The sequence below is a fragment of the Equus quagga genome, unplaced genomic scaffold, assembly GCF_021613505.1.
Source record: "Equus quagga isolate Etosha38 unplaced genomic scaffold, UCLA_HA_Equagga_1.0 73442_RagTag, whole genome shotgun sequence".
NCBI lineage: Eukaryota > Metazoa > Chordata > Mammalia > Perissodactyla > Equidae > Equus > Equus quagga.
This window is the reverse complement of record NW_025802777.1, coordinates 1807893-1822309: the sequence shown is the minus strand read 5'-3', so window position 1 is coordinate 1822309 and position 14417 is coordinate 1807893. Positions and strand designations below refer to the sequence as shown.

Here is a 14417-nt window from a genome sequence, read left to right as displayed (position 1 = left end):
ACAGACATGTACCCACACAGAGACACAGATATGTACACACACAGAGATACACAGAAACACACACAGCACGCAGTTACATGCACAGTTAAAGAAGCAGATACACACACAGACACACCCCACACACACACACAACCCCACAGATACACAGACACACACAGATACATACACACACAACACACACAGATACATACAGATATATATACGCACACTGAGATACACAGAAACAGAAACATCCCAGAGACAGATGTGTACACATACACACATACCACATCACACACACATCAAACAGATACACACACGTAGATACACACACAAACATACACTCACAAACACACATCACGCAAAGACACACACACAGATATCTACACACCACATCACCCCCGCCCCCCACACACACACACCCTTCTCTTTCGTTGGCCGCCCGCTCACCCACACCCTCCCTCCGAGCCTGCCTTGTTGGCTGAAGGCCCCTTTCAGGCAGAAGAGCGTCCGAGGGGTTCACACTGCCTTGCATACTGTTGCATGAAAACGTTCAGCCACCAAATGTGAGATCAGTTCCCGCTGTTTATAGTACGACTCTGCTTCCAGATCACACAGCTGAGACGGAGAGTACCCTGTGGCAGACACTCACCCATCCAGCCTTCTGGTGTTGGGTGCCTTGCACACGTCACAGGCTTCTGAGGCCCATGAGGGCTGCGAAGGGATGAACTTGGTGGGCTCCCAGACTAGAAGGGGAGCTGAAATGCACAATGAACACAACAGCACGGGTCATACTTCAGAGTGTAAAGAATACTGTGGGAAGTTCAGAGGGAGCCGCGGGCCGGAAGAGAAAGGAGTGGGTCAGTTTCCTACTGGGTGACGTGTGTCTGGGTTCCACTGTGGTCCCACATGGCCACATGGAGTCTCCCACGTGGAGAAAGGTCTTCAAGCCCAGGACGTGGCTTGGGCAGTGTGAGCCCAGGAGTTGCGATGCGCTCAGCCGGGCGGCCGGAGGGCAGTGTGGGAGTGGGGAAGTGGGGCAGGGATGACGGCCAGCCCCACGGGCCTTGGCAGTCAGGCTGAGCATTAGATGGAACTCTCCAGGGGAAAGGGGAGCACCTGCCATTTCGGGGTGGGGAGGGGCATGGCCAGGGTGTGGCTTTAGGAAGATGGTCAGAACTGTGTGCGGCAAACTGGGGGGCCCTGAGGGAACGAGTCAGTGTTGGTTCAGGGTCCTCCCAGAAGCAGAGCCCAAGGTGGAGTTATAAGTGCAGGTGATTTATTCGGGAGAAATGCCTAGAAGGATAGAGGAGGAGAAAAGCTTGGGCAGGGGAGCCTTCAGACAGCGTGTGGGTCTGACCCCCGTGAAGGAGACGGGGAGGAGGAGTGGGAGGCAGACCTTGGCCCCAGAGTGGCCCAAGAAGGACGGCGGGGCTGACAGGGACCCTGAGTGCCAGGGCTGCCCCAGAGGAGCCCCATGGGGGCAACGGCTGGCTCGGTCATTGTGAGAGCGTGGCCCGCTCCTGGGTCTGAAGGGCAGCAGCCCCAGGCGTGGGCTACTACCCTCCTTGCTGCAGGTTCTGAGCAGTGCCCCACCACCTCCCCCACACTGTGGTTGCCTCAGAGCCTAAAGGAAACTTCCAGAAGCCGACTAATGCTCTGTGAGCACAGATATGGAGGGGGAGACTGGCTCAGGATGCATGGCAGTCGTTGAGTCAACATGAGCCGGAGGGATGGGGCGTTGTTGAAGTGACAAAGCATTTCCAACCTGGGCATTTAAAGGGTATTCCATTCCAAAAAGAATTTTACCCAAAATCTCTAAGAAACTGAGGACCGAGTATAGAACAAATCCGTAGCCCCAAGCACACAGACTAGATGAATTATGTTACAGGGCTGTAACCTGAAAAGAGGCTCGCTTGGCTGCATAATCTTTATTAATTAAATTAACGGATGACCTTCCAACAAGAGGGGAGAAGGCACATCCTCTGTCTCTCTTCCCTTAGTGTGAAGACCAGAAGGTGGAATGTCTGTACGAGGCTCTAAAGAGAGCTGGGGACAGGATCCTGGGCTCCTTCCCCTCCGTCGTCCCTCTGGTTCTCCACTCTTCCGTCAGCTACCTGGGCTTCTTCGTGAACGACAGCCCTGCAGACGTCATCCGGGAATTCGCCGCGACGTTCGCCACGGAAGCATCCGTCTTAGCAGGTAGGCAGCCGGCGCGTGGCACACATAGGGCCGGGTTAATGGGAAGGGATCCCGTTGTGTCTGGGGCTGTGCTTGCCACACGGGATGCAAGGGGTGGATCCCAGGGAAGCAGAGTGCGGGCTGTTCCCTGATGCAGCGGTGGTCAGACAGCTGGCTGGACTGGGCTCGGGGATGCAGGCGCCCCTGCCTGGGCCATGTCCACTCCCATCTCTCCCTTTTCAGTCAGCTACTCTGACACGGCCTTAACCCGAGGCTGAACGATTTAACTAGAGCCTCCCTAATGAGCCAGCATGTGCTTCAAAGGTAAGCAGAGAGATTCTGAGAACGGGCAGTCTTTTCTCTAAGGGAGAATAGCCTTGTTTGCATTGATGTGGTTTTTCAAACACCTGCCATATTCCAGCTGCCTGGGAAACTGTCCCGGGAGGAGACGTTGTGTGGCTCTGTGTTGACAGTGGATTGTAGGCTGGTGTGCATGCCGTGGGATCCGGGCCTCCCGCAGCCCCGTGCCCACCTGGGGCATCTCTCCTCCCTGGGTCAGTGCTGTGTGTAAAACACAAGTCCTAGGTGATTTATTTTAATTCTTTAGGTGTGAGCCTAGCCTTCTCACCTTGGCCTCTTGGGGGAAAAGATTATCTAGACTCACTCCGAGGATCAGGGAAATTCCCTTTTCTCCCCACACCAGCCCTGGTCTGGAGACTGAGGCTCCAGCTGGGGCTAGCAGGAGGAATTCCGGACTTGACCTCGGAAGATGTGAATTCCTCCGGCGCCCCTGGTTAGTGGGCTGACCTTGATCAAGTCATCTCAGCTCCCCGAGTCATGCTTCTTTCTCTGCAAAACGGCGAGGGCGAGGGCTCTGCGAACAACGCAGCCCGTTTTTGTGGAACTTCTGCCGTAGTTCCTGGCGCACGGAAGCTGCTCGATATTGTTGGATGTGCTGAGTCTGAAACTGGAAGAGGCAGCAGCGCTTGGTGGGAGGACCTTCCCTGCCCCTCCACATGCATCCCATTTGCCCGCCCCATCCTTGGACCTGTGTGAACGCAGACCCCAGCCGCAGAAGTAAGTCCAGGAGTCCAAGATTTCCATTTGGAGGCTGGCTTGGCTAGGGACCATATTTGCCGAATAATTATAAACTTACCCTGTATCTTTGTGGATTAGTCTCCTTGATGTAAACGTGAGGTCAAAGGGACAGCTCTTCCTTGCCTCTCAAAGGACAACGAATGTGGTTCTTGTTGTACTGATGCGTCAGCCACTGGCCTCAGAGCAGGCACGCCACCCACTTACTCTTCACGTCCCCCCTAAAAGTGGATCTAATTGCCCCGTTTCAAAAACTGAGTGACGGAGCCCTGTGAGGTGTAAAGTCCTTGCGCAAGGTCACCGTCATGGGTTCAATGGAGTCCCCTAAAATTCAAGTCCACTCAGGACATCGGAAAAGGTCCGTCTTTGAAAATAGGGTCTTTGCAGATGTAATTAGTTAAGAGGAGGTCAGACTGGAGTTGGGTGGGCCCCTAAATCCAGGGACTGGTGTCATTGTAAGAAGAGGAGAGGACACACAGAGACACAGGGAGAAGCCACGTGAAGACAGAGGCAGAAACGGAAGCCAAGCGGCCACAAGCCGAGGAGCCCCAGGGGCCACAGATGCTGGAAGAGACAAGGAAGGATCTTTCCCCGAGCCTTCATAGAGAGCGTGGCCCTGCTCACACCTTGATTTTGACCCCCTATTCTCCAGAACTGAGTAAGAACAAATTTCTGTTGTTTTAACCCAATTTGTAGCAATTCGTGACAACAGCCGCAGGCAACCAGCCACATCTCCTAACCAGTGGGAGGTGGAACCGGAACTTGAGTCCAGCTCTGTCTTGCTCCACACCCCCAGGTTTCAAACTGACTGGCTCTGCGTCCTGAGAGAGCGGCCTTGACCTCCTGTCTGTCACCCAACCCTGAGCAGGCTCCACCCAGCCCTTCCGTGCCTGTGCCCTGGGCTGGACCCTGAGGGGTTAGGAGGGGCCAGTCACTGCTCTGGCATGTCCTGGGTCCCTCTCAGGGCAAGGGGGTCCCCTGGCAGTGAAATGTCCTCAGGGACATGAGGCCACAGAGAGAAGAAAGACAAGGGCCCATTCAGAAGTTGGGTGTGACTCAGTGATCACTCCGCTGACAACCAGCCATGGGTCTTTCCCAGGCCACGCTGACTCATGTGGCAAGGCCTCCTCGCCCACTCCTGAAACACCTGAGAAGAGGAATTTCCCCGACACCCACACACTCTGCTTTAGACTTTGTCATCCCCGCGGCTCAGGGCTCAGAGATCTGGACGGCTCCTCGTTTGGTACCAACGGCTCCGGCAGAGGCTGGAAGGCATGAAGGGGCCTCCAAGTCTGGGCTCCAGGAAGTGCGTGCATCCTCCTTGACATTTTTCAGGGGGAGAACAGCTCCTTTTTGTTGACGTGTGTTGGCCGTGGGAGAGGCGGCAGGTAACTGATATTTCCTGAAAGAGACCACGAGTTAAGAGATTGGTTTCCATGGGAGCCCCAGCTGTCGGCTGTCACTACCCTCAAGTTGTTGCTGTGGAAATGGAAGCTGTGTCAGGCCAAGAAGCTCCTCAAGGTCACCCTGGCAAAAGGGACAGAATGGACTCTAAAGCCAGGTTTAGCTGATACCAAAGTCTGCACTTTTCCCATCCATCACCGCCTCCCCAGAGCATGAACTACTCTGTGGCCCAGCTGAATTCAGATCCTGGCTCACCTGAGCGCCCCGGCACGAGACCCAGGAGGACTAGGGCCGAGAGGGCAGAGGCTGCCCAAAAAGGCCAGGGGCCGGCCACTCACAGGGCTTCCTGCTTCGCTAAAGCCGTCCGCATGTGAGGGATGCTGTCATGTTTACAGAGTCGCGTTGCCCATGGTGTTTTCTTCCCGAAACTGCAACTGGCGTTGACCTGGAGCGCGAGCCGACCAGGCCAGGCCAGGCCGCTGAGTAAGGTGCACACTCCAGGGAACAAAGGAGAAGCTGTTTATTTCGGACATTCTAATCCACTGTTTGGGCAGCTTGCTTGCAAATTGATAGGCCCCAAATGCTCCCCAAAACCCACATCTCTACACCCTCCTTTTTCCTACTTCCTCGTAAGATTTGCAGGTACCCAACCAACTCCTTTATAAGGTGAACTCTGAAATGGCACAGTCTGGGCCGAGTCCTTGCCATACCAGGAAAGGCCCGGTACAGAGTGGGGAGGAGTGGGTAGAGGCGGCAGGCGCCGTGTATAAAGGGGTTTGCATTGCCCATCCCGGCCATGTAGCCGACCCAGGCAGGTAGTGCTGATGGCTTGGGTAAAGCTGCCGGCACCCCTGTGTTTACCCGATTTCGTAGACTGCACGGTGAAGCCTTGCACCAAGCAGCTGCACCTGACCCTGGCCCACAAGTTCTACCCCCACCACCAGAGGACGCTGGAGCAGCTGGCCAGAGCCATCCACCCGGGCCACAGCTGCCAGTGGACCGCAGCCCTGTACTCCCGAGACATGCGTTTTGTGCACTACCAGGTGAGCGAGCCACACCCTGAGCGAGCCACACCCGGAGGGGCCCTGGGCGGGTGGTAGGTGGATAGAGAGATAGACTCCTCCCCACGGGGAATGGAGGAATGAACCGCCGCCCACCTGACAGGGCACTCACCCCCGGGAGCCCTCCGCGCGAGGTATTCTAGCAGAAGGGAGGCTCTCTATTCTTTCTGTAAGATCATTGCCTTTTTTGCGCAAACTGGAACTCACATTTATATATGAGTTACAGACATACAGAAATTTGAAAAAAAAAATGGAAGCATTTCTAATATTAAAAATGACTAATTTTACATTGACTAATGAATACATTGTGTTGCTTATTAATTTATTTAAATAATGATTTGGGTGAAGCCTTGTTCCGGGACTTCCTCCCCCTGAATTGAGTGGTTTAGATAGAAGGCAGGCTGTGCGCCTCCCAGACCCACAGAGTAAGCATGAAGGAACCCACTGTGTTCCACAGTGCAGGAGAAGCTAGGAACAACCTCGTGCCAAGGAAGGTGGATGTGAAAGTCTGGTTATGCTTTAAGATCTTTATATTAGAAATAAGTAAATAAAGATAGATAGACAGACAAATGATAGATATAGAGATAGAGAGATTGATATAGAGATAGAGAGATAGAGATAGATAGATATAGAGATAGATATATATATAGAGAGAGAGAGAGATAGATAGATGCAAAGATAGATAGATGTAGAGATAGATAGATAGATAGATAGATAAGTGAAGAGAGAGATGTAGAAATAGATAGGTAGATAGATCGATAGACAGATACATAGAAAGATGGATAGATATAGATAATAAATACATAGATACCAAAATTCATTTCTAAATGTATGCAAAGAATTCTGTGCTGCATTTTGTTATAATCTACATTATCTATCATCAGACAAAGGCCTGGACAGTGTCCTGGAGACACAGAACCATCGGGGAGCCTGAAAGCAAGAGGCAGACGCAACAGGCCTCCCAGGGTCGTCTTTCCCAGCATGAGTCCTTGCGTGGAGTGTGAAAACACTTGCCTCTTTTCTAGACCCTGAAGGCCCTGTTCCAGTACAAACCGCAGAACGAGGACGAGCTGATGCTGAGTCCCGGCGACTATATCTTCGTGGACCCCACCCAGCAGGAGGAAGCCAGCGAGGGCTGGGTGATCGGCATCTCGCATCGCACGGGCTGCCGGGGCTTCCTGCCAGAGAACTACACGGAGCGAGCCAGCGAGTGTGACACCTGGGTGAAGCACAGGTGGGTGTCGCCTCCGGCCTTTAGTGGCAGCCCACACACGTCTCTGAGTTAGCGTCTGACAGCGTCCATCTGAAAACAGTGGTCGCAGTGTTTGTATGTTTCTAGAACCTTCCGCCATTGGTAAAAATTGCCTTCTCCTGGGGGCAACATTATCCCTGCAGGTATACTGTAAATATCTTGGTTGATTTGTGGTTTTTCTGCTGATAATGTTCAGAAAACATGAATTACTCCATATGACTTTCCTGAGACAGTAATCCCAAAACAATTGCAAAATACCACTTCCTTAGTATGAACATAACAAATTATAGTCAGAGATCCTAAGCTTGGGTTTATTTAGCCTTCTGCTCAGCGTACAAACCGTAAAGTCCTAAGGTGCCTTATTAGTCTTCTGTTGCTATATAACAGACGACCATGAACTTACTAGCTAAAAGAACAGACCTTCATTATCTCACAGTTTTCGTGAGTCAGGAGTCTGGACTTAGCTGGGTCCTCTGCTCGGGGTCTCCCAAGGCTGTGATCAGGTTCTGGCTGGAGCTGGGGTCTTATCTGAGGCTGAGGGCGGTCTGCCAAGTTCACATGGTGGTTGGTTGAATTGGTCTCCTTGAAGCTGTAGCACTCCTGGTGCCTTGCTGCTTCATGTCCGGATGAAGAATCTCTTAATTTTAGCATCTTTAGCCTCCTCTGGAGAGGCTGAGAATTTTCGAAATCATCAGGTACTGGTTCCTTTGGTTTAATGTTTTTTCCCTCAATTTCCCTCTCTCTTCACACGCTTTACTATAAGCAACAAGAAGAACCTGGGCGATACTTTTAACGCTTTGATTGGAAATGTCCTTAGCTACATAACTAGCTTCATTGCTCACAAGTTTTGTTTTCTGAGGACAATTTCATTAAACTTTTTGCCGCTATGTAATAAGGATCCCCCTTCCTCCTGTTGCCTATGACCCGTATCTCGCTCCCTCTGCGCCCTCACCAGTGACGCCTTTAACACCCAGACTTCTGTAACAGTCCGTCCAAGGTCACTTAGAGTTTCTTATCATGCTTCTCAAAATTCTTCCAGCCTCTACCCACTCCTCAGGCCCAAAGCCACTCCCACATTTTACGTATTTGTTCCAGCAGCACGCAACTCCTGATACCAAATTATGTATCAGTAAAGGTTTAACCAGAGAAGCAGAACCAATAATTTTTATATTATATATATAAAATATAAATGCATGTATAAAATATGTAATTTGCATTGTTATATTTAACATATAATTATTTATTAATAGTATAATCTATACATTTTCTATTATTTATGTTATTGTAACATATACATCCATTGCACACATGTATCTAGGTACGCGCACATAGAGGTATTACAGGGAGTTGCCTCATGTGACTGTTGGGGCTAGATAAGGCAAGAAGGGAAGGGGACCACAGCAGGCTGGAACCCACGTATGAGCAGATGCTCATCGTCTACCGCTGATGATCAGGAAGGACCACCCAGGCAGATGGGAGAGAAATTGTGGACACAGCTGGTATCCGGAATCTCTGAACTCAGAGAAAACCAAGTATTTTTTAAAGATCTTCCAACTGAATAAGTCAGACCTGCCCTGGATAATCTCCCTTCTGATTAACTTAGTCAGCTGACCAGGGACTTGAATCAGATCTGCAAAATCTCTTCCTGGCAGCGCCTAGATTAGCATTTGAGTGGGTAACTGGGAAAGGTGTGTGTCTGCTCAGAATGACGGCTGCCTCCCGTGCTCCTCCAGCGCTGGGAGAACATCCCTGGCAGCCGCCTGACCAGACACAGGCTAGAAAGGGAGTCTGGGGACTGCCATTCGGTCGACTCGCCCCGAAGCCATGGCAAGGTGTTAAGAGAGCTCTCTCGAGATCTCCTCCACTCTCTCCTCTCGGATGTGAAGCGTGACACAGCGGTGAGGGAACACGGGGTCAGGCGAGGGTAAGGCTGCACCGTCCCTGGTATGCATGTTGGGGTGGGGCTCACAGTGGAAGATTTTGATGAGATGGATGGTTGGAACAACTTAATGATGAGAGTGGGAGGAGCAAGGGAAAAAGACACAGAAAACCCCTGTGTTGTGGTCCAGGGCTTCCTGGCGCCTTCAGAGCTGGACAAGAGAGCCCGGAAAAGCAGCGACGGGGCCGTCCCCCTGTTTCCAGCAAAGATGCCTTAAAACTGTTTCACTATTTCACTCACTTGCTTATTCTCTTCTAAAAATCTCCACAGCCTCCCCTAGATATTTTTCACCTGCAAAGGAACAAATCGTTACGTTGAACACAGCTGTATTACCGACCTGCTCCATCTACAAATTTTCAGATCCGTGCTAGACATTTACTGTGGACAAATATTTTCCAGCATCTATATATCCAGAGAACTTTCTCCTGCTGGGGTTCATACACAAGGCAAAGCTATGAAAATCATGCCTTTTTATTTGAGTTGCCATTGGAAGCTCCTTAAAAATTGTCAGAGAATCTATGCTTAACTATAAGTATTAGCATTTTGAGTAGGTTAAGAATGCATTTTGAAGAGCTGAAATTAATGATTGCTGGTTGATCATTTTTACCCAAACCAAAAAAAGAAAAAAAAAAGTGGTTTAATAGTGCCTCATAGAAGTTCTTGGAAAAAGGACTAGATTTTGTGAGAAATAGTAGCCAAAAATTAGAAGTGTCTTTGGAAATATTAATGAGAGATCAGGTGACCTTGGCTGGTTTCTTTAGGTATTGTGACCCTTACTGCTAATTGTTCATACACTGAAGTTTGTATAACAAGCTGGGGACAGCGTTTGTGTCCCTGGGCTTCTCCAGCAGCATAACGGCAACTCGACACTCAACAAGAGTGGGTTCCAGCCAGAGCCTGGCCGCTCTGCAAACAGCGTGACGCTCCGCATTATCTTCACTTGAGGCCGTTTAACTTCTTACCCTAATTGATAAGCACTGAGGCCCATCCAGTATAAATTAGGAAGGGAAATGTAGCAGTCGTCACACGGTTTTACTTATTGGTGTGTCCACTCACTTAATTCAAACAATTTTAAGGCAGCTTAAGAGATGCATGATAGCTTGTAGCACTAACATGGCACTGGCCCTGTGCCAGGCTCCGTTCCATGTATTTACCCTCATTAACTCATTTAATCCTCTCAATAGCCCTGAGGTAGGTGCTATTATTGCTCCATTTTATAGCTGATGAAACTGAGGCACAGAGAGATCAAATAACTTTCCCAAGTTGACACAGCCAGTGAGTAGAGGAAGCAGGATTAGAACCCATCCTAATCTCAAGCTCAGGCTTTCAACCATTACCTAAACCGCCTCTAAAAGAGACAATTAAATTAAAAATAAGTCAGTGAAATAAATTACGAAGCATCCATACAATAGAATACTTGAAGTTTTTAGAAAGGATCATGAGGACGTTATTCTGTGCATTGATGGGAAAGAAATCCAAGACGAGCGGCAGAACAGCATGGGCCACACAGCCGTACTTGTGGGGAAAGGATGAAGCAAGCTGTCATTGTCTATACATATACACGCATGATAGGTATTTTATGCCTGTCTCTGCCTAAAAGCTCCCTGGAAGGAAGACTCTCTAGAAACTTCTAAGAGTCGTCCCCCGTGGGGGTTGGAGGTGGGAGATGGGAGAATGGAACAGAAGTGGGAGAGAGACCTTTCACTCTCCACCATTCCATCATTTCTAAATTTTTGGACCATATGAATGTATTACTTGTTCAACATTAATATATTCCTTAATCGATTTCAAATTTAAAGAAAACAATATAAGGAAATTGGGTCAAAGGGGAAATAAAGGGAGAGAGGTCAGACCAACCCAGGGCTGAGGTTTGCACACGTGGTGCGGGCTCCAAACTTTCCCACACCCACTGCGAAGGGGCCAGAGCCTCTACCACATGGTCACGGCCATCCCAGAGCAGGTAGACCAGTTGTTCAGGAGAAGCACACTTCTGTGGCTGCAGACCTGGCCGCGGGTCCCACGGGCCACAACAGAAAAACAGGATGTTGGCGCCACAGGTGCAGAGACACTTGTCGGTGCAGAGAAGATCAGATGCTTGCCTCCTCCTTGAGAGCTGAGAACACTCCGGCCCAGGGAGGTAGAGAGGCCGGATGATGTCACACCACTGTTTCCTTTTCAAACCTGCTCAGTCTGTCACCTCGTGCAGTGAATGTTTGGGGAGCAGCAGGAGAGGAGACGCTGGCTCCGCTCTAATGGACTGAGTTCCAGGAGGTGTGGGCTCCCCTACGGTCCCCTGTCCCCTGGCAGCTCCTCCACTCCCCACACAGGATGGGAGACCTTCACTGTCACCAGGCGATTGACAAACCTGGATGTTTCCAGAACTAAGCAGCGAAGACTCTGGAGAAGATGAGCTTGTGGCCACTACATTTTTCTCCTCCCAATTAACCTGTCAGTCACCTGTCACCCGCATAACCATTCTAGACGTTCAGCGTGACATTTCTGGGACTAATCTTCCTAAAAACAAGTTTCCCTTGGGAATTAAATGTTAGCAAGAATTGCAACCAAAGGAGAGAAAAATAAGTACTGGGCTAGGCTGTGGGGTGTGTACTGGGCATGTTTTAGAAGCACCCCATCTTCATTGGGGGAGCAGGGAGACAAGCTGTGACTGTGACATGTGACTGTGGCCAGAACAGAAATAACCAGCGCTGCTGTCTCGCTCCATGGCCCTGGCTGAGTCTTGTAAAACTGCCTAAAGTGTACCTTACGAAACATGGACAGCCTTTTAAATCAGAAAACTGCCCTTGAGTGTCTTGACACATCACTAGTCTGTTAAGCACGGGGAGACGTGGTCAGAAGGCACTGTCCAAGGGCTCCCTTAGCCGTGGACAGACAAAGACCTCCTACGGCGTCAGCAGCAGCGTCACGCTTGGCATGGGCAGCCCACGCAGCAAGAACGGCTGGCCTGACTGACAGTGCCCGAGGAGGGCTGGGCCAACGTCAGGAGGAGTCCCCGCCCCGCCATGGGGAGCACATTTCCAGGGAGGAGCTTGCAACTGTGGTGCTCATTACTTGGCAATTAATCCATCCGTCACCCATCCCCAATCCATTAACGTCAGCCTTCATGCCGACAGTCCCAGGAGGTCTTGGGTCAGCAAGATCACGCTGCCATAGCTATCCGTTACTGTGAGGAAAAATAGTGGAGGCGATCAGAGCGATAGTGATGGAAGAGTGTGTTCCTGGATCCCAGCAGCTTTCAGCTTTCCGTGCAGAAGAACGTATATAGAAAATTGTGGAACAAGGAGCAGAGGGGCCATGAGTGTTAGAGCCTGGAGAACATTTCGTCACCCTCTAGCCAAGATGAGAACGTTTCCAGCACTGAAGCCATACGTGCCCAGTAACTCTCCAAAACCACAGAACAGGTTGGTAGCAGGTGGTTCTGAGGTAATAAGGAAACTGTTATGGGCTGAGTTGTGTTCCCCCCAAATTCGTATGTTGAAGCCGTGACCCCCAGCACCTCAGAATGTGATATGTTTGGAGATAGTCTTTCAAGAAGCGACTAAGGTGAAATGAGGTTATTGGGGTGGGCCCTACTCCAATCTGACTGGGGTCCTGATGAGAGGATATGAGGACACAGACACACACAGAGGGACGGCCATGTGAGGACACAGGGAGAAGACGCCGTCTACAAGCCAAGGAGAGCGGCCTCAGGAGGAACCAGCCCTGCCCACACCTGGATCTGGATCCAGACTGTGAGAGAATGAACGTCTGTTGTTCGAGCTGCTCAGCCTGTGGTACCTTGTTATGGCAGCCTAAGCAGATTAACATGGGGACATCATCCGTACAACCCCACAGACTGCAGCCATACCCCTTTTAAAAGCCAAGGAGTGGGGCCAACCTGGTGGCGTAGTGGTTAAGTCCGAATGTTCTGCTTCAGCGGCCTGGGGTTCACCGGTTCGGATCCCAGGTGTGGACCTACACACCACTTGTCAAGCCATGCTGTGGCAGTGTCCCACATATAAAGCAGAGGAAGAGGGGCACAGATGTTAGCTCAGGGCCAGTCTTCCTCAGCAAAAAAAAAAAAAAAAAAAAATCCAGGGAGAATGTAAACACTCCTATTTCTATGCTATAATTTAACCTACATGGTTCTCTTAAATTCAAGAAGAAAATAGAAATATTGAAATGCCACGCTCTTTCCTTTCTTTTCTCATCACCAAGTTCCTGTCATAATCTAGACTGTATTTCATTTGAAAGATCATAAAAAAAATTCAATTTTTCTCTCCAACTGTAAACTTCACAGATGTTATTTATAGATAACAGGGCCTTGCTATCTGCACCGTGAACCACAAATAGGGTGCGGGGGCCCCCGCCTCGTCTTCAGGAAGAGAAACCCAACCACCGTTTCCCGTGTCAGTGTGAGACACTATGAGTAGTGCCCCACTCCTGTGGGCGTGCTCATTTGAAGGGGAAAATGGCGATGTTCAAATATGAATATCAGTGTTCTTGGTCTACTTATGCTCAACCAAAGCCCCCATGTCATACGTGTTGGCATCTGACACTGTGAAAATATGTGAACAAGGTAAGTCTATTTGACTTGGATCCCGCCAATAAGAGTTGACAGCTCAAGACGGGAGAAGTAACAACACGAGAACAGAAGGTACAACTTGTAGACATTTTAAGAACTACGTTAACTAAATCAAACACCGCATGGGGAGTGAATGGTCCAGGGCGTCTGGCTGTGGCAGCAAAAGGCAGGCGACCTGAGGCTGTGGGCGGGTGAGATGCAGGGGAAATGATGCTGCTCCTGGCTCTGGACCTCGGTAGGGTCTCAGGCTGGAGGCTTGGGAGCTATCACTGGTTTTAGGAGAATTTGGGGACTTACGCCTCTCTGAGAGAAAAGCAAACATTTATGAGTGGACTGTAGTAGAAACACACCACGTTCATCACTGAGAAAAATTAATCGTGACTATATCAATTCCTCCAAACTAATTTCCAGGTTTAAAGAAATTCCGGGAAAAAATCTCAATGGGATCGTTTGTTGGAACTTATGATTGGAAAGCTTATCTGGAAGAATAAAGAAAAATAAAGAATAAAGAGAGAAGAGTTGAGAAAACTTTGAAAAAAAGAATAACGAGAGGAGACTGTTACTCTACCAGGTGTTGTAATGTTGTAAATGTATAACATGCTGCTGGCTCCCGGGAAAGAGAACAAACAAAGCAGGGAACAGAGAAGACGGCAGAGCAGGAGACTTGGCATACTGGGAAATTCACGTGTGACGGATGCATCAGAAATAGGGAAAGAAATGGGTATAAAATAAATGGTATTTTATATGAACTCACCTCATATACTGAAATGAATTCCTGACAAAGTCAAGAATTAAACAGAAAAAGAATATCATTTAAAAATAGAAGACAGTTTCGATGAACGTATCTCTGAGTTGTGAACTGGGGAGAGCTTTGAAAGCATAGAAGCTGTGGGAGGGCTCTTAAAGCGACACTTACATCCATCT

The 14417-nt window shown here is 49.7% G+C and overlaps 1 protein-coding gene across 1 annotated transcript in view; it reads left to right on the top strand.

The window, feature by feature from the left end:
* UBASH3A (ubiquitin associated and SH3 domain containing A) overlaps positions 1-14417 on the top strand; it is a 42685-nt gene that overhangs the window by 6148 nt on the left and 22120 nt on the right. Inside the window, exons 4-6 of the mRNA XM_046651627.1 lie at positions 1983-2181; positions 5533-5702; positions 6746-6954. Coding sequence (XP_046507583.1) covers positions 1983-2181; positions 5533-5702; positions 6746-6954 — 578 coding nt within the window. The remainder of the gene's footprint in view (positions 1-1982; positions 2182-5532; positions 5703-6745; positions 6955-14417) is intronic.